This window comes from Squalius cephalus (assembly GCF_949319135.1).
Source record: "Squalius cephalus genome assembly, chromosome: 6".
In the NCBI taxonomy this organism is placed as follows: Eukaryota; Metazoa; Chordata; class Actinopteri; order Cypriniformes; family Leuciscidae; genus Squalius; species Squalius cephalus.
Window position 1 is genome coordinate 46,267,250 of NC_137127.1, and position 26,687 is coordinate 46,293,936.

Genomic DNA, 26,687 nt, shown 5'->3' on the forward strand with positions numbered 1-26,687 from the left:
TTCCTGAAGGTATGAATGAAGAACTTGAATTTTCTTGTTTTTTTGTAAAACACATTCTTTCTTTCTGTATGTCTATAATGCTGTATTATCATTGGAAGCTGTTCATTTGAAACATATACTTGTTTGTAATTCTACTTGAGACAATTGAGATTGAGATAATTGCATTCAGCTGATTGTCCTTAATTGCTGACTTGCTTTAAAAGGGTGAATGTTGTTTGCTACATGAGCACTGAAGATAGCAATGTGCTGAAACGTTTGCTGGTGTCTAGTCTGTTTTTAATCCACATGCACTTTGCACTTTTTTGCACGATGCAATTTGAAAAATAAAATATGCTTTTGTAGACTTCTAGTCTTGAGTGGATCAGTGTGCGGCTAGCTACTCCTCTTGTGCAGTCTACCAATAACATTAGAGCGACAGCACTACGAACGCCCACAAGCGACTTCACAGTACAGAGACTATCGACATACAGCGACAAAGTCTCTGGCGGTGTGAACGGGGCTTTAGCCCTTTAACAACATATCATTGTCTCTGAGGTGTGGTACAAACAGGTTACTTGCAGTAAACCAATAAAACAAGGGACTAAACAATAAGACTAACCGTGTTGAGCTTAGTTTTCTGTCGATCCAAACAGTTGCTAACAATAAAACACAAACCCCTGGTTTTACAGACAAGGCTTAGGCCTAAATGCATGTTTGAGCTGTTTTAACGGAAAGCATATCGTAAAATATATCAATGCCATTGTTTTCTAAGGCACATTTATAAAAGCTAATTAAATGTCCTAATTGAACTAAGGCCTAATATGGCTTAATCGAAACGTTGTCTGTGAAACCAGGCCGTAATATGTTAAAGCGTCTAGAAACCAGAAATTGAGGGTAACGCGGATTTGACGTCATTGACAGGAGACACATTGACACAGGTTAAAAATATAGATTTAAACCTTATTGGAAACATTTGGGATAATGTACAAAATCTATAACATTTGTTCTACTGGTTTTTGGATATTTAAATCCAAAAATCGTACATATTGTGCATTTAAGCCATTAAGCAAACTAATAAAGGGTGACAAAAGTCTAAAGTTTGTGTTCAGCTTTTCCTGTGCTTTGGGGCAGGACATGTGAGTCTTTCTCTCTTCACTGCATTTCAACACTCATCGTGGCTTTATGATGCACGTGATGCATCTGCTCTCATCAGCCTCAAGCACATCCTCAGCTTTTGTTATCACTTAATAAAGCAAATGTTCAAAAATAGCTTCAGCCAGAAGGTTAATAATATCTAACAGTTTTAACTGGGAGCAATAAGACGTCAGTGAATGGCAGATTGCATCAAAGAGACTGATAAATCCTTCTCGCACAGAACAAACTTTATTTTATCAAATAAAAGCATCAATGCACATCCTACGTACTTAATCATTTTCAGAATGGTATTCTCGATATTGGAGTATTTCTATTTTTCTGTGCCATATGTTTTAAAAAGCACTTTTTAATCACAGTGCATCGACTCAATACTGCCTGACAGAGAGTTCTGAATATCTCTGGTAATGGTATGTTTTTAATAATTTGAAAGATTTCGTAATATGATGTTCTGGCCCTTAAAGTGGAAGCGAGAACATTCAGAAAGTGAATAATTCAGTAGAAATGTCATCTTGGATGATGAATCTTGATGCGGTGAAACTGGGACTGTTTGAACAGTCATTCTTAAACATAGTTTAACTATTATTATTAGCATTATTGCTTTTTTATTATATTACTTATAATTATAACTGTTTACTAACGGTTTGCACACAAATTATTCAGGAGTTTCAGGTAGGCGTTAACATCTGGTAAATTAAGCCACCTTTTGTTTAAATCAAGTTTGTTGTTAAATAATGTTTTGTTTGTTTGTTTAAATCAGTTTACATAGTAATGTCCATAATTCAGAAGCACATTATGTAAAAATATAGGTCTATAGCTATACATGCGCAATAGCTGAGGGTGTTGCATAAAAGCTCCTCTCATTACTCGTCATTGCATCGGTTGAATGTGTCAGATGACGCATTATTGCGTCCAAAAAGAGCTTTTAGCCAAATAAGATGTAATTCAAGCAAGCAATCAGTTAAAAATCATTAAAAAAAAACCACTAGTGCGTCATTCAACCAGATTCTGAAGAGTCATTTCATCTGAATATCATCATTTGTGAGATTTAGTCAGTCGAAATAGTTTTGAGGTTAATTGATCTAATTTTGTGTCTCTGAAAAAAAGAGATCTGACATTGTATTATGTTGAATATTTTGTGTCTATTTGCTAATGAGGGGTTTGTGGACACATTCATGTTTTTAGATTTGTGGAGTAAAAGTTATAGTTTTTATTTTGAAGTAAAAATATACAATTAGAACCGTTTGGGGTAAGATGAGCCACTCAGAATTGGCACAGAAGGCACTAAGTGGCATGTTTGTTATTATATGTAATAAGTATTGTAATTAATGGGGTTATTATGCAGTATTACCATGATTTAGATGTACATTTCTGGCCTCTTGGAATAATTTTACATTTTGTTCTATAACCTCTAAATTAGCAAATTTTTCTATTTATTTACTATAATAACACATTGGCTGATGTATCATCATTCTGGACATGCTAAACTTCTAAATTTATATCCAAATATGTTAAATTTATATCAAAATATTTATATCTAAATCATATTTATATCTAAATATGTTACAATTTAAAAGTAAAAAAAGGGGGGGGGGGGGGGGGGCATCTTCCCTCATGTTATCCTATAACATTTGTAATGGTCATATATCGTGATTCTGTTGATTTACTAAATTGACGAGTGTTAGTGTTTGGATAGATTAAGTCTAATTGGGTCAATATTTATCAAGGCTATTTTAAGATTTCAGGGTGTTCTCATTGGTGTTTCATAATAGCTTAACTGCGCAATAGTTTAGTTTCATCAGTTATTGATTAGATATTAGCCTCACTGCAAACAGATATTTGTGTATTTGGACTTTTGTCTCCAAACCTTACTCAGATTTAGCCCTTTGTGCTGTTAGTTATTATAATTCAAAATTAAAAAAAGGAATATTGTTTACAGACTAACAGTTAATAGGTAGTAGGCAGTTCAAGAGTCAGTGTGTTCGACTGTCAAAGATTTAAAAAAAAGTTGCATAAATAATTCTTTAAGGGTTGCGTGCACGTGCATGCCTGCAGCTGAATTCGTCAGCAGAAGCGCGCCGAGCACAGTTACGCGCGCACAACAGCGACGGGCGCGAGGATGAGAGAGTTCAGTTCAGCTCAACACAACAACATCACATCTGCAGAGAAGAAGGGAATGGAGTTATCTCTGATGGCAGCACAGGTAGGATTTACTATCTCGTTTTGGTCATAAAATGTTGTTATATGTATAATTAATGGTAATTAGTTGACTCACAGATTGCTGTGGAATAGCGTGGTGCGACACTGCTTGACTGTCTCTCTCATCAGTCTGATTTTCACTGTAGAGGCTAACTTTTGGTTGCTGGTGTTCCGAGTGTTTTAACTATATTCTTCTAAAGAAAGTTAAAAGGAAACATTTATAGACAAACCTCTGGTTTCACAGGAAAGGCTTAAGCTAGTCCCAGACTAAAACGCAAATCTGAGCTGTTTTAACTGAACGCAACTTGCACTGATAACGTTATATCTTAAAATATGTCTCTTACATTGTTGTGTCTCAAGATGCACATCAGGAAAGGTTTTTTATTTTATTTTATTTTTAAATGCACGATTATTAAACCTACTCAAATGTCTTTATTTAACTAAGGCTTAATCCTGTTTTAATCTAAGCCATGTCTGAGTAACCATTTAAAATAGATAATCAAGCCAAAATAAAAAACAAATATGATAAATTACCTATAAAAAACGTATCAGTACAGTCCTGTATGTAATAGAATAAGATTATTATTATTATTATACCTTCCATTCATTCATTTAAATAGTTTCAGTTAATTTATTTTAAATTGAAAAATAATTTAAATAAATTCTGACCTATTCTTAATAGGCTAATCAGTGCTTGACATTAACTTTATTTGCTCTCCAGCCACTGTGGCTTGTGGTTTTCCAAAGTTACGAGCCACTCATGCCTTTTCACTGGCCACAATTTTGACATTGATACCATGGGGAAAAACTACCATATAGATATTTTTAATATTATCTCATAATTTGGCAGCAGGTTTATTACTTTAAGACCTGACACACGGATCCAATATACTGTTACACATGCGTTTTCTTTCTCAACTGTTTACGTTCACTTAAAACATGACTGACTGTGTTTATGTGAATACTTGTCTAAACCAGCATTTTGACATTATTTTGTGTGCATTTGTCTTCAGGGCTGCACGATTAATTGCAATTTACATGAAATCGCTCTTAAATCGAGTTGGCTTATCGCGATTATGAAAGCGCAAATGCTGCGATTTGTAAAAAAAAAAAATTTATGTGCAGCTCGTCATTGATGTACGGCTCTGTAAACGCTGCTCACTCTGAAAGCACTGCGAGTTTGAGTCACTTATAATGTGCATTTGAAAAATCAACACGCGTCAAACATCTTTCCAAACATGAGAAGCATTTATGAGCCTCTTGTCCAACAAAAGACAACATTTACTCACACGCTTTTACTCCGAACTCACTTCATAACGAGCAGTTGAGCTCCTCCTTCTGTGAGATGATGTGGGATGTCAATTTTCACAAATTCCCATGATCAATTAACGATCAATTAATCGATTAATCGTTAGCCTTAATACTGCAATTTGTGTCCACTGCAGTGGCATATAGCCAACAGCATGACAGGGTCTGCAAACGCAGCTCAAAACGCTATGTTCCTCACCAAATGAATGAGGTGGGTTAACGTTTTAATATAAATAAAGGGCTAGTAGGATTGTAAAATGTTTCGATGTGATTGATCATTTAATTAAATGACTAATAATCAAATATAACGACTAAAACAATGTGTCAACAGCGCCACCTCAGAAGCATGCTTGTTAGAATGCGTACGCTCTTCCTGGGACAACGCGTTGAAAACGGTAGCTAAACCCAATGAATTCACAACGATTTAATAAAAGTGTTCTCATGTTATGTAATATGACAGTCCCAATCATAGTTATTATTAGTAGTGCATTGCTGATTGAGCCGCGTGCTGAATGAATACCGGTAAAATGGAGCACTTTGCTAGCGTGTTATTTAACTCAAAGAAACGCATCCTTAATCAGATATATACAAAATAAACATAATATTATAAATTATATCGGCACAAAATGACACAAATGCACAAGTGAACTTGAACTAAGTTACGTGCCATTCAGAATGATGTGTTGTGGATGTGTTGATGTGTATGAAACACGGTAACTAAACCCTTAACGGTAACTAAACTAAACTCTTTATAATGTTATAATATGACAATCCCAATCATAGTCATTATTAGTCGTGCATCGCCGTTTGAGCTGAAGCTGATCACGCTTTACTACAGCGTTAATTCTTAACCAAATGCATCCTATATGTGAGAAATCAGATATGGATAGGCCTACATAAAATAAACACAATATTACAACTTACATTTGCACAAAACAAAAGGCCGCGAATGCACATGCAAACTTAATAGTCATGATGAAGGTGTAAAATGGTCCCAAACATAACTCTGGTGCGTTCGCTTTACATGTTTTGCGGTTGAGCCGCACGCACGCGCATGAACCTGCTTAATCGACGATCGATACGTTTTATCGATTAAATGTATTATCGACAATTAATTGATCGTCGATTAATTGTTATCATCCCTACTTCTTACGCAGAATAAGGCAGTCGTGTGTTTATTAGTCGTGTTTAATCAATCAAAGCGTTTCCATCTTCTGTTTATTCAGATACAGCGATGATGCCCATAAGGATTTCCTGGAATGATGTGTGTTATCGTACTTCTGCGGTGGGGCATATTTGGCGTGTGTGTGTGAGACGCCCTCTGGTGTTCAGATGGATATGTGGTGTGTGTGTTTGTGTGAGACGCCCTCTGGTGTTCAGATGGATATGTGGTGTGTGTGTTTGTGTGAGACGCCCTCTGGTGTTCAGATGGATATGATGTGTGCGTGTGTGTGTGTGTGTGTGTGTGTGTGTGTGTGTGTGTGTGTGTGTGTGTGTGTGAGACGCCCTCTGGTGTTCAGATGGATATGATGTGTGTGTGTGTGTGTGTGTGTGTGTGTGTGTGTGTGAAGGAGCCAGCCTAGAAATCTAGACGCACCCTAGCGGCAGCAAAATTTCTTTTGCAGCCAGGGTAGTCTAGCAACTCTCCATTGACTTTTGAGCTGGAAAAAACAAACTCAGGTCAGGCCAATCACATCGTGTATAGAGTCGGTGGGCGGGCTTAACATAATGACGGCAGAGTTGTGACGGTTCTGCGTGAATTCCCTGCTACTTTAAAACAAAGAAGAGCTGCTGCTGGCGAACAGCGGTCTTTCGAATCGGCTTTGTCTGTGACTCTGGTGGACTTGGAGTTAAGCTTTTCTTTGAGAAAAGAACAAAGAACGGCACTTAAGTCATTCTTAAAAAAGGAAGATGTGTTCGTAGTTTTGCCGGCCAGATACGGCAAATGTTTAATCTATTAACTAGCTCCGCTGTTAGGAAAACGCTCTGGTTGGTTGTAGAAACGCTGTCCTATTGCATGCAGAGCGAATTTAAAAGACAGCCGTTTATCCCGCCCCTCGGATTGAGCCCTGACAATGGTGAGTTGCCAGACCTAACATCTTGATGTAGGTATGAGGTAGTAGCTATTGTAGCTATGAGGGAGCAGCATTTACTACCGATCAGCCGCTGCACTGACAATAAAATAATCGCAGCATTTGCCAAATCGCGCGTGGTTTCATTGCGATTAATCGTGCTGCCCTAATTTGACTGTTGAAGTGCAGTAAGCAGCGAAAACCAGCTTTATTTGTGTGCACTTTGGGTGTGAGCTCAACATCTGCAGGAATGAGTACAATTATGTGCAATATGTGCAATCCCCCGCAGAAATTCAAGCCCTGTAACAGCAACAATATTCATCCGAAGCAAATGAAACGAGTGTGTGAGGAGAGGCGGGTATAACTCTCTCTCTGAGAGATGAGAGAGAGAGAAAGAGCAGCTGCTGTCGTATATCTATTCTGAGGGAAATGTATTGGAAGCGTTTCAGATATTTCAGTGTCAATATGTATCGGAAAAATGAAATTTTTCACAACACTACATTGCACTTAGTTTATTATTTCCGAGGCCTTTTTTTAAAAGACTACAATTGAAAAAGGTATGTGTTATATATAAAGTTCAACCCGTGGCTAGTAGTGACTGTGTTACACGCCACTGCTGAAATACACACGCATTTGGCAAATTGATGGGTGTTAATGTCGAACCCTGCTAATAATAAATAACACCTGAAAAGTGAGAGTCATGTAGTGAAGCATCTGGGGATGAAGCTGATTAATCATCCTGCTTTTCTTTGGGCACTTTATTATCAAGTGTTAAAATGTTAATTAGAATTGGCCAACGGTCACATCTGTTCCAAAACTCATAGTCCTGATGGAAATGCGTGACCACGGACAGCCATGTGTCCTCATTTAAGCTGTTTAATTGTGATTTAGAGCTCAGATTTCTCAAACAGTTGCTGCTAACAGGGAACATTCTCAGAACTGGCAAGGTTCTCTCAAAGTTACGAACAAATGTTCTTCCAGTAACGTTAATAGAATGTTTGTTCAAAGTTATCTGGTCTTTAATAATGTTCTCAAAACATTAGTACAAAAAAATGATCATAACAAACAAAAAAAAAACCAGTTCTGTTTTTTTAGTGTTTTGGAGAACGTTCAAAAGTAATGTTCCCAATATGTTTGAAGAATGATAAATGGAAGCTTCCCTTAATGTTTGTAAAAACGGAACATTCAGAAATACAGTGTATTTTTTGTTAGCCGGTATGTGTGAAGCATTGGTGACACATGATTTTATTTCACGACTGTCAGAAGCGCTTGATTCTGATTGGTCAGATATTTTTGTATAATGACGCTGACCTGTGAAACTGACTGTTTTTCAAAACTCTAAACATGCTGTAATAAATTATTTCAACTCATATCAATATTTCATGACCATTTAGGTTACTTGTTTATTTTTTTATAGGCTGTTCACAGCTTCGAGTCGACAGGCAACAATCTCAGTAAGTACTAGGCTAGGTAATGTGAGGTTAGGCGTTTCTTGTGTATGTGTGAATCAAAAGTGAAGTTATAGAGTCACTCAGCCCTTTGGAAGCCACATTCCTTCAAGTTTACATGAAAGGCACTTCAGAGTTTCTTAAGCAAGCTCTGTGATGAAATGACAGTAAGAACACACACTAGCATCAAGCTGTGAGATGGAGTGTGTGTAGGAAGAGTTTAATCTGACAGGTGATTCATTCTGCACAGGTGAGGAGGCTGCAAACTTCAAGCAAAGACGATAATGCTAATACATGTCACATGAGTAGTATTATATGTACTGAGTTTTCATTACCATACTATGCTTTTTATAGTATGCTTACACAGTATGTGTGTGTCATAGCTCAATTAGAATTACAAAACTGAATTATTCCTGTTTTGGTGCAATATATATATATATACACTCACCTAAAGGATTATTAGGAACACCATACTAATACTGTGTTTGACCCCCTTTCGCCTTCAGAACTGCCTTAATTCTACGTGGCATTGATTCAACAAGGTGCTGAAAGCATTCTTTAGAAATGTTGGCCCATATTGATAGGATAGCATCTTGCAGTTGATGGAGATTTGTGGGATGCACATCCAGGGCACGAAGCTCCCGTTCCACCACATCCCAAAGATGCTCTATTGGGTTGAGATCTGGTGACTGTGGGGGCCATTTTAGTACAGTGAACTCATTGTCATGTTCAAGAAACCAATTTGAAATGATTCGAGCTTTGTGACATGGTGCATTATCCTGCTGGAAGTAGCCATCAGAGGATGGGTACATGGTGGTGTTACGACCCTTCATGATTTTAAAAGTCTAGGAAGGTAGAAGGGAAACATTATGTCACCCGACAACAACCTTTACTATGAAAACACTGGGAAGTGAGTGATACAAGGAAGCAGCAGAACGTTTGAACACATTTATTATGTGCGACTAGTCAAAGAATATATCTATATATAAACATATATATAGATAGTTAAAAAAAAACAAACAATTAAAGTTATTTACAAAAAAAATAAATAAACCAAACAAACCAGCAAGTTATATTATCCCAGACCTGGAAGAAAAAGGGATTAACTGGACAGTGCCAACTCAAAGAAAGGAACAAAACAAAAGAATCTTTCTACATCATTTGAAACTAACCTAACTAACACGAAAGAAAAATGTAGAAAGGAAAAGTCTTCGACGTCCTAGACGTCGTATACTTCCCTACCCTAACTATCAAACAAAAATACAACGAATGGCACTTGCCCTTTTAACCTAGTGTATCTAAACAGAAAATAAACCTAAGTGCGATGTACGTCACGTGACATCTCTTACCTGTCCCTTTTCCTCTATCATTCCCAAAACACAGCGTTACCGCTCTCAAACATTTAGATAAAAAGAATAGGACGGCAACACAACGAGATCTCACATTGAACACATTAACAAAGCTTGATAAATTCTCAAAAGTTGAAAACAAGCAAAAACCAAAATCAAGCTTAACAGAAGAAAATATACTAAGCACACAAAGTCAAGTTCACAAACAAAAAGGCCACCGCCGTCTAGTGCGTCCATGACTCCTTTTATAGTTCCCGGGTTTCCGGTAACCATATGACTGGATCTCACTTGCAGACGTCAGCACGCCAGAACCCTCCTCTCCGATGGTTGTCAGCCAATCAGGCGACCGATCAGCACATCGCCTGCGAGAGCGAAAGTAAAACAAACAGACAGCGGCAGAAACAATACAAAAGAAACTAGAAACACCAAAGTCGCACAACTTGGTGTCACATAATATCGTAACACCCCCACATTTAAGAACAAACATATATTGTTTGTTACAAAAAAAAAAAGGAAAATCTTAACATGAAACAAATCATAACTCACCCGCTATAAGCCCTTTTCAAACCCTGGAAAGAGCGTCAGCCAGAACATTCTCAGACCCCTTTTTATGATGGATTTCAAGGTTATAACTCTGTACAAACAGAGCCCAACGCATCAAACGTTGATTGGTATTATACATCCGAGAAAGAAAAACAAGGGGGTTATGATCCGTATACACAACCGTAGGCAGATTGGAAGAACCTAAATAAACTTCAAAGAACTGCAAAGCAAGCAGCAACGCCAAAGTTTCCTTTTCAACTGTAGAGTAATTTCCTTGATGCTTATTAAACTTACGGGAAAAAAAACTCACTGGATGGTCCACACCATCCTCGCTCTCTTGAAGCAACACGGCTCCAGCGCCCACCGCGCTCGCATCCACTTCCAACTTAAAAGAGCGATCAAAATTTGGAGCCGCCAAAACTGGGGTGCTGTACAGCAAAGCTTTAATACTCTCAAATGCAATCTGGCACTCGTCAGTCCACGTAAAAGTTCGTTTTGGGCTAAGAAGATTAGTGAGGGGGGCCACTACTGTGGAGAAATTTTTACAAAAATTACGGTAGTACCCGGCCATACCTAAAAATCGTCTCAATTCTCGCCGTGTCATAGGTACTGGAAATTCCGTAATAGCTGCAACTTTCGTTTCCACAGGCTTCACTTGTCCCTGTCCCACCTGTTTGCCCAGATAGGTGACACTAGCTTGACCAAACACACATTTTGACAAGTTAAGGGTTAGTGAAGCACTCTCCAGCCTCTCAAACACTGTACGAAGTAAGGACATGTGTTCTGTCCAGTCCTTAGAAAAAATTACCAGATCATCCAAATAAGCGTTACAGTTGGGCACACCAGCTAAAACTATCTGGATTAATCTCTGGAATGTAGCAGGAGCGTTTCGTAACCCGAACGCCATAACGTTGTATTGTAGGAAGCAGTCCGGGGTTACGAATGCAGAGATGTCCGAGGCACGCGGCGTTAAGGGTACCTGCCAGTATCCCTTAAGTAAATCAAGTTTACTAACGAAATTAGCAGAACCTATATTATCGACACAATCTTCCATCCTAGGAAGAGGGTAGGAATCAGGTACGGTCACGGCATTCACTTTCCGGTAGTCCGTACAAAAACGGAACGAACCGTCAGACTTATTTACCAAAAGGCACGGAGAACTCCACGGGCTACAGCTGTGCCGGGCCAATCCATTCGTCAACAGATACGCAGTCTCCTCCTTCATGACGGATCTTTTGATAGCGTTAAGTCGATAAGCATGTTGTTTTATAGGTTTCGCACCACTAACATCAATATCATGTCGCAACACCTTCGTCTGAGACGGAACGTCAGAAAATAAAGCTGGAAATGCGGTGATAAGATCTACCACATCCTGCAGTTGCCCATCGGGCAGATGAGAAAGATGAGAAGACAAATTTGTTAGAATAGCTGAATTCTCTAACTTATTACATTGTTGAGGAGTATTTCTCAGCACTAAACCATCCTCATCTGCATCCGCTTCACCCTCTGCAACAGATATAAATTCCGTCATTGCCATAACAGGTGCAATTTCTTTCACAAGATCACATTGCACTTGTTCTCGTTCATGATACACTTTGAGCATGTTGACATGACAAACACGCGTTTTACGTCTTCTCTCCGGTGTGCGTACAACATAGTCTGTCTCACTAAGTTTACTGACCACTTCATAAGGGCCAGTAAATCGAGCCGACAATGCAGACCCTTGAACGGGTAGTAACACTAAAACATTGTCACCTGGCTGGAACGACCGTGCGACTGCTTTGATGTCATAACGTTGTTTCATTTCACACTGAGCACTTTTCAAAGATTTCTGAGCAAGATCGCAAGCCTCGTGAAGCCTTTTCCTGAACCGACTAACATAGTCCAAAATATTAATTTCAGACTCTGAATTAGTCTCCAGCATCTTATCTTTAAGGACCTTTAATGGGCCACGGACAGTATGCCCAAAAACCAACTCGGCTGGGCTGAAACCGAGTGATTCCTGCACTGTTTCACGTATGGCAAACAACACCAAAGGGATTCCCTCATCCCAATCCTTATTTGTTTCCATACAGTACCTTCGAAGCATCGCTTTTAAGGTCTGGTGAAACCTCTCAATTACGCCCTGGCTCTCAGGATGATAGGCACTTGAGACTCTGTGTTTTATAGACAAAGACTTAAGAGTCTGAGCAAAAACGCGTGACAAGAAATTCGTTCCCTGGTCTGTCTGAATCACTTTAGGAAGACCAAATGTAGAAAAGAATTTTATTAGCGTTTTCAAAATAACAGGAGCAGTTATTTTGCGCAGCGGTATCGCTTCTGGAAATCGTGTCGCTCTACACATAATAGTGCATAAATACTGGTTACCTGATTTTGTCTTCGGTAAGGGACCAACACAGTCTACAAGCACTTCTTCAAATGCTTCACCCACAATAGGAATAGGAGAGAGTGGAGCGGGAGGAATTAACTGATTCGGCTTCCCGGTGATTTGGCATATGTGACAAGTTCGGCAAAATTTTGCAACATCACGTTTCAAACCTGGCCAAAAAAAATGGTGTAAAATACGATTGTAGGTTTTAGTTATTCCCAAGTGTCCAGATAATACATGCTCATGAGCCAGACATAATACCTGAGAACGAAATATACTTGGAACAACCACCTGATACACAACATTCCAATCCAGATCATCATCGACCCGAGAACACCACTTTCGCATCAATAATCCATCATCTTCAAAATACGCAACATGTCTTGTCTTAGCAGCCTCATAACTAAGAACAGTCGAAAAACATTTACGCAAGGATGGATCTTCCTTTTGTGCTGCGATGATTTGAGACCGAGTGATGGGCAAATCTAACGAATTCAACTTCCCCAGAACAGTTTCTGAAGTTTTGAGATCAATGCTTTGTGAGCTCTCTTTTACTTTCATTTCAGACTCAGAACTTAACACGCCGTTTGTTAGCGTCTGCCCCATCAACGAGTCAGCCAGAGCAACTTGATCTATCCTCGCTAACTGAGCGCGCGTAACAGCACAGGCAGAAAATACATCAGGATATAAGCTAGCCACATCATCAGAAATTGCACACACATTCGGAGAATCAGTCACCTCTGGCACGGGCATGACTTTGCCTCCGGCCAAATCATTTCCGAGAATAAAGGTTATCCCTTTCACAGGCAACGAATTCCGAATACCGACCTTTACAAATCCTGAAACTAGTGAACTATTTAAGTGCACACGATGCAAAGGAACTGGTACCACCTGCATTTCAATACCACGAACTAAAATATTCGAGCCACAGTATGATTCCTTGGAAAAAGGCAAAACATCACACACCATAAGCGACTGCATAGCCCCTGTATCTCGGAGGATATGAACTTCTCTCTGATCTTCTATCTTTCCAGACAACGAAACTAACCCAGTCATTACAAAAGGTTTATAATTTGCATCAGGAACATCAGTACAGCTTGATAATTCGGATGACCGCACAGTTTTAAGTAATGCAACACTTTTAGGAGGCTGCACCTGCTGCTTTCGTTTAAGTATAACACAATCCGCAATCAAATGCCCCTGCTTATGGCAGTAAAAACATTCTCTTACCTCCCTAGATTGTGAAGTTCCAGGCTTTATTCGCACACTCTGATTTTGCGGCGGGGTGCCAGTCACACTCTTTTCAACACGCGTTACGGAAAATACCGCCTTATGGGTGAGTACGAATTCATCTGCCAAGACAGCAGCCCGTGACAGTGAATCAACTTTTTGTTCGTTTAAGTACACCACCACCCGCTCAGGCAAACATGATTTAAATTCCTCCAGCAGGATTAACTCTCTCAGCGAAACAAAATCATCAGCTTTGCTTGCATTACTCCACTTATCAAACAAAATACTCTTATCCCTTGCAAACTCTACAAAGGTCTGGTTGGAATTTTTTTTATGGCTTCGAAACTTTTGTCGATATGCCTCTGGGACCAGCTCATATGCACGTAAAATCGCCAATTTCACAGCCTCGTACTTTAAACTATCCTCCAAAGAAAGAGTGGAAAAAACTTCTTGCGCCTTCCCAATCAACCTGCACTGCAACAGAAGAGCCCAAACCTCCTTAGGCCAACCAAGTGACAGGGCAATGCGCTCAAAAGCGTTGAAATACGAATCCACCTCTGTCTCTCTAAAATGCGGGACTAGTGTAATGTGCTTACTGACGTCGAACGACCCAGTTACCAACGACGGAGAAGCAGAAGACACGGTTGGTAACGGTGGAGTATGAGCAGAAAACACGGCTGCTATCGGTGGAGTATGGGCAGGAAGAACGTTATCTCGAGATGGATGCCGTTGCGCAGCAGATCTTCCCACAATTTGCATTGCCTCGAGCTCCAACTCTCGCATTTTTACCTGTTTATCTGCCTCAATTTCAAGTTTGCGAATTTGCAATCGCAAATCCAGCTCACCCTGGCGATTCTGCGCTTTCTCCTGTGCTTCCAGCTGCAATCGGGCCAAACGAACTTTCAGTTTCGTTTCTCCTTTTGAGTTCAACGAAACAGGAGAGAACGGTTCGAATTGAGGTAACCCCGCTCTAACATCGGCTTCTGCTACAGGCAAAAATTCCTCACCAATCTCGTTCCCACGCCTCGGTGTTTCCACATCCACACCACCTTCAGCTAGCTCTCCCTCATCTGGTACCACGAGCACATTCGACTCCATTAACTGATCATATATCATGGATTTTATCTCCCTCTTAAGAGACTGCCGAGCCACAACAATCCGAAAATGATTCGCAATCGCCAACAAATCATCTTTTCTGCAGCAATCTAACATTTCTACAGTTGGATTTTCAATAAAACTCTTCAAGTCAAACGCTGCCATCATGCTACTAATAAAGGCCACTAGCCTACCACAAAATCAACTGTATACACTCACCACGCTTCCAGTGTAAAAATAGCAAATATGCCTCAAGGTGACTTATATTAATTAATCCGATATCAATTAATTTCCAGGATAAATTCTCCCGGACGAGCCCCCATTAATGTTACGACCCTTCATGATTTTAAAAGTCTAGGAAGGTAGAAGGGAAACATTATGTCACCCGACAACAACCTTTACTATGAAAACACTGGGAAGTGAGTGATACAAGGAAGCAGCAGAACGTTTGAACACATTTATTATGTGCGACTAGTCAAAGAATATATCTATATATAAACATATATATAGATAGTTAAAAAAAAACAAACAATTAAAGTTATTTACAAAAAAAATAAATAAACCAAACAAACCAGCAAGTTATATTATCCCAGACCTGGAAGAAAAAGGGATTAACTGGACAGTGCCAACTCAAAGAAAGGAACAAAACAAAAGAATCTTTCTACATCATTTGAAACTAACCTAACTAACACGAAAGAAAAATGTAGAAAGGAAAAGTCTTCGACGTCCTAGACGTCGTATACTTCCCTACCCTAACTATCAAACAAAAATACAACGAATGGCACTTGCCCTTTTAACCTAGTGTATCTAAACAGAAAATAAACCTAAGTGCGATGTACGTCACGTGACATCTCTTACCTGTCCCTTTTCCTCTATCATTCCCAAAACACAGCGTTACCGCTCTCAAACATTTAGATAAAAAGAATAGGACGGCAACACAACGAGATCTCACATTGAACACATTAACAAAGCTTGATAAATTCTCAAAAGTTGAAAACAAGCAAAAACCAAAATCAAGCTTAACAGAAGAAAATATACTAAGCACACAAAGTCAAGTTCACAAACAAAAAGGCCACCGCCGTCTAGTGCGTCCATGACTCCTTTTATAGTTCCCGGGTTTCCGGTAACCATATGACTGGATCTCACTTGCAGACGTCAGCACGCCAGAACCCTCCTCTCCGATGGTTGTCAGCCAATCAGGCGACCGATCAGCACATCGCCTGCGAGAGCGAAAGTAAAACAAACAGACAGCGGCAGAAACAATACAAAAGAAACTAGAAACACCAAAGTCGCACAACTTGGTGTCACATAATATCGTAACAGTGGTCATAAAGGGATGGACATGGTCAGAAACAATGCTCAGGTAGGCCGTGGCATTTAAACGATGCCCAATTGGCACTAAGGGGCCTAAAGTGTGCCAAGAAAACATCCCCCACACCATTACACCACCACCACCAGCCTGCACAGTGGTAACAAGGCATGATGGATCCATGTTCTCATTCTGTTTACGCCAAATTCTGACTCTACCATCTGAATGTCTCAACAGAAATCGAGACTCATCAGACCAGGCAACATTTTTCCAGTCTTCAACTGTCCAATTTTGGTGAGCTCGTGCAAATTGTAGCCTCTTTTTCCTATTTGTAGTGGAGATGAGTGGTACCCGGTGGGGTCTTCTGCTGTTGTAGCCCATCCGCCTCAAGGTTGTGCGTGTTGTGGCTTCACAAATGCTTTGCTGCATACCTCGGTTGTAACGAGTGATTATTTCAGTCAAAGTTGCTCTTCTATCAGCTTGAATCAGTCGGCCCATTCTCCTCTGACCTCTAGCATCAACAAGGCATTTTCGCCCACAGGACTGCCGCATACTGGATGTTTTTCCCTTTTCACACCATTCTTTGTAAACCCTAGAAATGGTTGTGCGTGAAAATCCCAGTAACTGAGCAGATTGTGAAATACTCAGATCGGCCCGACTGGCACCAACAACCATGCCACGCTCAAAATTGCTTAAATCACCTTTCTTTCCCATTCTGACATTCAGTTTGGTGTTCAGGAGATTGTCTTGACCAGGACCACACCCCTAAATGCATTGAAGCAACTGCCATGTGATTGGTTGATTAGATAATTGCATTAATGAGATATTGAACAGGTGTTCCTATAATAATCCTTTAGGTGAGTGTACATATATATATATATATATATATATATATATATATATATATATATATAGAGAGAGAGAGAGAGAGAGAGAGAGAGAGAGAGAGAGAGAATAGGGGTCATATACGGGGTTTAGACAATGTGACTGAAACACTGGCCAATATAGTGTTGGAGGATTCATGCCTATATATGTGTGGCCTGGTGACCAATCTTCACTGATCTTACATTCCATCAGTAAGAGATTCATGAAAATCTGACTTTTTCCGTGTTTAAGTGCTATAATCGGGTCCCCGTTGCATCTACCAACCCAGAAAACGTGAAAAGTGAAACCCCAGCAACTTTGTTTTGGTGAGCCTTTCTCTGCAAGCATGTCAAAAAATAAGCCGATCAGATTTCGCTCTCCTTCTGACGTATGAAGAGGATCATCTTATAATATTGCTGGCCCTTAATCTGCACGTTTACACCCACGGCTCCGACATTTGGTTTTCGCAAGTGACCAGTTCTAATGCAATGGCAAAAGTTCGAGCAAAGCATGAAACTGTTCTGTCGTTGAGCACAGACGAGCACTGAACACTACTGACCAAAACATGTCACAGCTGTCTATTAAAGACCTCAGGAACTGTGTCAACTTGTGTAAAAGTTAAGCATGTACTGAATTAGGGCTGGGCGATATGGAGCAAAAAATATATCTCGATATATTTTGCTATATCTCGATATACGATATATATCTCGATATCTTTACAGGAAAAATACCCCCCCAAAAACTACTGCAAAAGCAAATATGCCAAATACCACAAAGTATTTTTTATTGAAGTGCAAAGAGGTAGGCAGTTCATGTAGGAACAAAGTGCTTCTGCGACATTTTTAAATAATATTACAAAAAAAAAAAAAAAAAAATTAAAACTAACATCATAAAGTATGATATTTTTTTACTTTGAGCAATTCTGGAGCTATAATTGACTCTTCTTAGGAGCATATAAAACAAAAAGCTCCTTGGAAAAAATGAAATGTAATATTGTAGTAGTTATAAACAAAGGTTTATTTTAGTTCAGATTAACATTTGAGGCAATTGCATTTATAATGTCAAAATAAAACCGACACAATGTTACTTGAAGGCATTATAGACTACTATTCCTGCCAAACTTCCATGGTTGCAGTTAGTGTTACTACAGTAAATCCATGGTGAATGTTGCTTATCTGTGGACACTGGATAGTTCATTCATGGCACAATGTTTCTTCCTGGTTTCCACGCGCTGTTTGATCCGTTAATAACGGAGAAATGTGAATGTTTCTCACTAGATCTCGCAGCAATGTTATTACTTAAGTAGCGAATTCAAATGCTTTCTTTACTGGATCTCTTATTAGCGCTGTGTAGTAACAGTGTCGCTTGATCACGATCGGCTCACGCTGCACTGGTCCAAATTGATAAACGGTCCTTCAACCACACAATAACGAGCAGTTTCGTTCCGCTTGCATTACGTTTGCCATTTGATGTTGGGCAATGTTGTGGTCGTGCCGGCGTCTCTTACATTATGAGCGCGCTTGACACATGCAACGCGCCTACATTTGAAATAACGAAATTTTGGTCGGCAGGAAAAATGCGTACCGAAAACCGTACCGAACGATTCAATACGAATATATGTATCGTTACACCCCTAATCTCCATATAATGGAGCCAGTTGTCCTTTTTTTTGAGACGAGTTCTGTAGCCTCCGGGCTGGTTGCGGGCGCCGCCATGTTGAATGAGACAACACGCGAGGGGAGAGGGAACAAAAGCAAGGAGGCGGGGGTGAGCACACAGCACAGAGAAGGCAAACAAGCAAAGTGGCGAAATCAGAATTAAATATAAACAATATATCGATACGATATGTCAAAATCCATATCGTGTTTAAAAAATATCTCGATATATAAAAAGGCCAAATTTGACAAGCTATAATAAATGATCGGGGGGTGTTTTGAGCTGAAATTTCACAGGCACATTCAGGGGACACCATAGATTTATATTTCATCTTGTGAAAAGGGGCATAATATGTCACCTTTAAATTTGCACCTCGACTCTCCGGTTTCCACCAAAATCAAGTCAGTATTCAAGGTTGGGCTGCTGTAGCCAAACCTTTGGTCACTCGTGCCAATGCCAAATGTTGGTTTCATTGGTGCCAAGAGGTGCCTATCTTGGACTGTGGACAATGTGAAACCTTGTTCTCTGATGAGTCCGCCTTCACTGTCTTTCTCACATCCGTGGGAGTTACAGTGTGGAGAAACGCCAAAGACTGTTGTGTCCAGAGTGAAGCACGTGGTGGATCAGTGATGGTTTGGGCTTCAGTATCATGGCATTCCTGACTGTGCTTGATGAACACGTCACTGCCAAGGACCACCCAACCATTCTGGTGGACCATGTGCTCCTAATGGTTCAAACATAGTACCCTGAAGGTGTTGCCGTGTATCAGCATAATAATGCACAATGATAATGTGATAATGGTTAGATGAACATGGAAGTGAAGTTGAAGATCTCCCATGGCCTGCACAGTCACCAGATCTGGGCTGCGTTTCCCGATATCGTTGTCTCTTATCGCACTACGAAGACTCTTAAGGAATAACTTAACTAAAGGTATACCATTGCTAGGCGTGTTCCCCGAACCATACCTTAGGAAACTGCTTAAGATATTCCTTCTTACGTGCGACGTTACCCGGTGCTGTCTGTGGCGATGCTGCTGAATTGGTTAATATCGATGGCTCGAGTATCAACTATTCTCTCGTGCAGGGGCTGTTTCACTGCATTGTGTGAGAAAGCGGTGTTCTTTATAAAAGAAGCACTTCAGAAATAGTTGAAATTGCATTTATTAGGATATAAAAATAACCCAAACTATAATAGCCTAGCCTATATATTTTACAATTGTATCATATATGCCATAATAACCATTTCAAATTTTTACATGCTTTCTTCTCTTTCCCATTTGTGTTTGCTGAGGTGGAGCTGTGATGAAATATTGTTCTTGTAAATACTTTCCAGCATTTCAGTAATAAAAGTGTACATCTTACGTACGGTGCTCGGATCAAAAAGGATTTAAACAGTTAAATTTGTATCTCTTCTTGTAAACTCAGAGATGTGGATAGGAACGGCATTTAAATTAGGCTACCACACGACCTGTTTGTCAAAAAAACAGTAGGTAATTTGGCCAGGGATTTTTACACAGGTTGGATGAGAAAAAACAGTGACATTATATAGGACTTAACTGACAGTATGCTGGCCTCTGAAAGCGCTCCGCGGACGGCGCCGTCTTTTAGCACAACTATTCGCTGTATCGCTGCCGTAGTTTGAGCAAACTCCTCACCACAATCATTCCCTTTAAATAGACTATTAAGCCTTTAATGGTTTGCCAGCTGATGTACCTTTGGATAATATAATTAAAAATCTAACAACAATCAGTGTAATGACAATTTTATTCTTTGCATGAAAACACTTGAATTCGCCTAATTTGACACTGTCTGGGTGTATTAAAACTTCAGAATTATATTCGTGTAGACCTCCAACAGTGATAAGGTGAAGCTGAGAACGGTCCAGACCAACCTTCCGAACGTATGACTTACAGAAGGCGTACTTAACTAAGAACGTTGCGGGAAACACGTATTATCGATAAGGTACAGCTTAAGGTGTAACTTAAGAACGACGTAGCGTTAAGAAGGTTTCGGGAAACGCAGCCCTGAACATTACTGAGCCACTTTGGGGTATTTTGGAGGAGCAAGTCAGAAAACATTTTCCTCCACCAGCATCATATAGTGATCTGGCTACTGTTCTGGAAGAGGAATGGCTCAAACAGGGGCGCCGCTAAGGGGGGGAAGTTAGGACGATTCTAAGGGCCTTTTTTGGGGCCCCCAGAGATCGATTTTATTCTTTCCCAACCTCATATTCTTTCATAGGGCCCAAAATTGCTCACGGCGCCCCGCTGTATTGGCCACAAAAGGAGGCCCTACACCTATGAGGGCTGCCGATTTAACACATTAAAGAGATCGTTCACCCAAAAATTAAAATTAGCCCATGATTTACTCACCCTCAAGCCATCCTAGGTGTATATGACATTCTCCTTTCAGACGAATACAATCGGAGTTATATTAAAAAATATCCTGGTTCTTCCAAGATTTATAATGGGAGTGAACAGCTGTATGTCTTTGGAAGTCCATCAAAGTGCATCTATTCATGATTAAAGTGCTCCACGGCTGTCCGGGGGTTAATAAAGGCCTTCTGAAGTGAAGTGATGCGTTCGTGTAAGAAAAACATCTATATTTAAAACTTTATCGACTAAAATAACTAGCTTCCAGGCAGACGGCCGTATGCATCGACTTACGCCACAAGAGTAACACTTGACAATGACAGTGACAATGACAATTTATTTGTATAGCACAATTTAAAACAACAGCTGTTGACCAATGCGCTTTCCACAATGTAATTAAATTCATTTAACCCACAAACGAGACAAAATGACAGAAAAAGACCTAAAAATCACACAAGAAAATAGAAAGCACATAAAATCCCAACATTAAAACACATGATAAGAGAACTTAAAAATCACATAAGATTACATCATTTACAACACAAGATACAGTGTTAATCGAAAGCTTTTGAAAATAAAAAAGATTTAAGTCTGGATTTAAAAGTAAGAAGAGATGGAGCTTGTCTTAAGCTAATAGGTAAAGTATTCCAAAGCCTTGGGGCAGCGATGTAAAAAGCTCGATCTCCCCTACACTTGAGCCTCGATTTTGGGGTACACAATAGAGCCTGATTTGATGAGCGGAGGGATCTTATATTCAGTCAGTAGTTCAGATAGATAAATTGGTGCTAAGCCATTTAAAGATTTATAGACTAGTAATAGTACTTTAAATTCTACTCTGAAATGCACAGGTAACCAATGTAGTGAGCGTAGAATAGGGGTAATATGCTCCCTCTTTTTTACACCACACAAAAACCGTGTCGTAGCATTTTGGACAAATTGCAAGCGGGATAGTGTTTGCTGACTAATCCCCAAATATAGTGAATTGCAATAGTCCAGCCTAGATGAGATAAAAACGTGAATTCATTTCTCAAGATCTTTAAAGGAGAGAAACGGCTTAGCTTATGCAGCTGGTAAAAGCAGGTTTTAACGACAGAATTGATTTGGCGGTCAAACTTTAGATCAACATCCAGAATAAATCCCAGATTTTTTACCCAGGGTCTCAGGTACATGGACATCTCACCCAAATCCAAATTTATAGATTTTGATAACTCAGATGGGCTAAAAACAATAATTTCAGTTTTCATTGAAAATTACAAAATTAAAAGAAAGCCAAGCCTTAACCTCCTCTAGGCATGCTATAAGATACTCTAATCCTGCAGAATTACGTTTGACAGGCAAATAGACCTGTGTGTGTCTGCATAGCAGTGAAATGATAGGCCATGTTTCTCAAAGATGGACCCGAGAGGATGCATATACAGGGAAAATAACAATGGAGCCAGAATAGAGCCCTGAGGAACTCCACAAAACAAATGTGCTTTACTCGAATAATGTTCGCCCATCTTGACTGAGAAGCTCCTATTTGTTAGATATGATCTTAACCATTTTAGAGCTGTACCTCTTACACCAACATAGTGTTTAAGACGATCAACAAGAACAGTATGATCAATAGTGTCAAAAGCAGCTGTTAGATCAAGAAGCAGAGTCACATGAAATTAAAATATCATTAAGAACTTTAACCAGTGCGGTCTCTGTGGAATGACATTTTCGAAAACCAGACTGAAATGTTTCATAAATAAAAACACTTGAACTTGAATGGATCACAAGTGCCCAAAACTTTAATTTTGTTCAGATATTTTTATTTTTCTTCTTTTAAGAGGTGATTTAAATATGAATGGCTTAAAACAAACCTGTGCTGCAGTTCTGTGGACGTTTTGCGCCACGCTGGTCACGTGACTGAAAACTATGAATTGTCTGCTGAATCCATAAAAGTAAATATCCTTAGCTATATCACAAGAGTTTCTTCAGGGTTTTCGACCAAGTAGAACAGGATTTAAGATTATTAAGAAGATCTGTTTGAAACTGAAAAGAAATGTTACTGAAAGTGAGAATTTCCTACTCGACGGTTGTCACAGACATAAAAGAGGAAAGTGTGAGAACAATGCATTTGATTTCACGATGCTATTACTCATTTTCATGTCCTCACAAACCTGTATGACTTAAGAACATAAATGATGACAGAATTTGCATTTTTGGGTGAATTATCTAGAGTTTAATGATGTTGTGCACCAGTCAAATGTCTGGGCAGCACAAGATCTGCATGATTTACTCAAGGCTAATATTTTCTGTAATGTGAATGTCAGAACAGCTGAAGACGGATTGATTTTTCATGTTTTGCTTATTCCCTCTTGCAGTCTGAGTGCATTGTGGTCTTAATGGAAATACTCTGGTTGTGCCATAGAAAGATGGATGACATTTGATGAGCTTCTCAGGAGATCTGAGTTAATAAACAGATAAAGGGTTGCAGAAAAATGATTCATCTCAATAAATAAATAAATTGATACTTTTTGTGGAGTGCATCAGTATTTTTATAGTTTTCGTGGATCTGCGTGAACAGGGATCATTTTGACAACCCAGTCATTGGAAAAACCTTTCCATTTTTAGTAAATCGTTGTGTAAAAGGTTAAGATGGAAAAACTCAACCTTAAAAAACTCAAATGGGAATTAAAAATGTTGCCTTTGTAAATAAGTGAAATAATCTTAAATATATATCAATCAAAGCTAAATAGAAAAAAAAGCACAAAAAAAGCAAAAACTGATACAAAATTTGAAGGAAGTTTTAAAGAAAAATTTAACTAAAATTAAATTGAAAAAAAAAAGAAGCTAATTCTAAATATTAACAAAAACTATATATTATAAATACTAAAATAAACACTGATTTCATAGAAAAATGTTACATGTAAATCCGAGTTTTAAGAGATAAGGGAGGTCAGTGCTGATCATGGCCAGATGTTCTCCATCATTATCCATGATCCTGGATTTGGCCGTTCTTCATGGTTTGCATGCTAAAGACCAAATCTGATAAATCATTTCAAAGGCTTTACGTTTAGATTGAAACACACACATTTGTATGCATTGCTGATCACATCCAAGCGCTTGAATGTTCTCGGACACTCGAGAAAACAGGAGGACTGATGGAGTGATGAACAGCAGCAGGAATATTTGGAATTGCCAGTATCTGAATAATATATGAATTGTCTGATTTGCTGAGAGAGTAGAAGCAGATCATTTCAGACCGACTCTAATCCTCCACAGCAAGATTACTCTCTCTCTCTCTCTTTTACACACACACACACACACACACACACACACACACACACACACACACACACACACACGTGAATCCGGTTGAAGTGTGGTGTGACTGCTATAAAGACATTTATCCGTCAGTCATCTCTGGAGCAGAAAGCTAGAGGTACTCATTCAGTTTTCTCTTTATGTTTCTTTTCTTCTTCCCCTTCTACATCATTGAACATCTAATCGTCTTTTCTTCATCGTGCCTCTCAATCTTTCCATCCATCTAACATATTATACTGCCTAAATTGCTCTGATAGGAACAGGTTCATGAATTGTACATTTGCTTAGACAATCTCATGACTTCTGTGTTTGTCCATCAGTGTCTTGATGTGTGATTTAAAGCTGAATGGAAAACGTTTGATGGTCAAATTGGGATTAAGTTGTTTTATTCAGGTAAATTTATTATTATAGCAGCTGTAAAAAACGGATTCAGATTTAAGCAGCATGTTCCCAAATTAACATTTTATTATTTATTTACTTTCATAACTTTTGAGATTCCCAGCTAACTGGGAAGTTATGCACAAACGTTCATCACGTAACATTAATATAACATTTGTTAAAAGTTTTCTGGTCTTTAATAATGTTCTCAAAACGTTTATCTATACATCGTTCGTGGAATGTTTTTTTTAAATGTTTTTCAAATGCTAATATGTGTTTTAGAATGTTTAGAGAACATTCAAAATTGAATGTTTTCTTTTTTTTTTTTTTTACATTTAAAAACTGGACGTTTTGGAGATTGATCAGAAACGATGTTTCTATAACTAAATGGGAACGCTAGAACAATTTTTTATATTTTATGATCTTATTTTTTTAATATATATTATTTCTATTAGAGCTCATACTTGTTAGTGAGGTCAGCATTGGTCAAGACAGCACACATTAGTGAACATGAGTTCTTGCGTGGGTCGCATATGTGCCTGTTGACCTTTTAATATCCAAATGTGCGAACATGTGGCAGTGGGACGCCTGATTATGCACATGACTTCAGGAGCAAAATGTTCACAGTTGGTTCACCTCATTTGATTATAATGCCATTTTACCTAGTGCTTTGCACAAATGTTGGCCATTTTACTTTATATGTTTTGCTTCATGCATCTTCAGTTTGGTTTGCAGTGGGCTGGAAATAATTAAGTCATTTCACTGGAAAGCTTCCTCAGCTTGAGTCCTGCGACGAGGTCAAAAACAAGGAACTTTGGAAGGCAACCAGTCTCATTTAAAAAGGCCTGATTATTTATTAAAGATATACATATTACGAGACTCATGCTGATTTTAAAGCAAACTGTGCAAAAATCTGTCATAAATTATTCTCATCAGTTGATTGTGGTCCTTTTAGTTTGAGCATTAGCTTTTGCCTATAAACAGAATTGTCTTTGATTTCAGAACTTTGTAACCTTTGTTGAAATTTTGAAAAAAATAAAAAAAATAATTTATATATATATATATATATATATATATATATGTATATATATACTTTTTAATCATATTTAATTTAAACTTAGGCTAATATTTCTGGATTGCACCCAGCATTAGAGTTTGATTTGATTTGGTTTAGATCTTTACTGTAAACTCCAGAGGCTTACAATAACGGACTGAATGGTTCAAATTCTATATTTCTTTTATGGCTTTGCTGTGAGAGCTGTGGGTTAAATGACGTGTGTATTCCCGCTGGTGAACTCAGAGGGCAGCCAGTATATTTGTGAAGCATGACACAGAATTTATATGACAGAGGCTTAAAGCATGGCTGTTCTTACTTTATATATGAGCATGCAGATATATCTGTCAGCTGCTACAATCTCTGCTGAACTAAAACATGGATACATGCGAGGACGCCTCATTAGAGGACATCACTGCTTAACACTGCTGACATCCTTTAGTTGTAGCAAACAACACAAAACGTCAGATTGAAAAAAAGAAAGATTTATAAAACTTTTTTTATTGGTTATATGAATGTTAAAGGTACACTGTGTAGGTTTTTCTCCCATCTAGTGGTGAAATTGTATTTTCCATTCAAACGAATAGTGCTCTCTAGCGCCTCACTTTTTCAAATGTGTTGCAACTACGGTAGCCGTTATGTACCGAGAAGCTATGACAACATGTTTTCCAATAGCACTTCATTGAGTTTAACTGTACATGTTCTACTGTTATGCTGCCTATTAATGAATTACACAACCAAGCAATGAAAAAAGCTTGTAATTTACACCGTATCATTGACTTACCTGTCGAGAAGAAAGCAGGCAACTTCAGCGTCCCTTTCAAAGTCTTTCTCTTTCATTAGCTCTTTCCACCTGGGATATTCCCGATATTTACCCTCGTTTTTTTTTAAATTCGCTGGTCACGTTTCCTTTTAAGTTAAATTTTTTGCTTTTTTGGCGACGAGGATTCCTTGTCCTGTGGCTCGGCATAAGTATGATCCTGCATTATGAAGTACCGTGCAGTGCAGCCTTTCAAAT

At 38.8% G+C, this 26,687-nt stretch overlaps 1 protein-coding gene across 1 annotated transcript in view; it reads left to right on the top strand.

Moving 5' to 3' along the window:
- Positions 1–3,191: 3,191 nt before the first annotated feature.
- Positions 3,192–26,687, top strand: part of LOC307160021 (uncharacterized protein C14orf132) — a 33,035-nt gene continuing 9,539 nt past the window's right edge. The window contains exon 1 of the mRNA XM_079873818.1: positions 3,192–3,334. Within this exon, the coding sequence (XP_079729944.1) occupies positions 3,251–3,334 (84 nt within the window). The 5' untranslated portion in view covers positions 3,192–3,250. The remainder of the gene's footprint in view (positions 3,335–26,687) is intronic.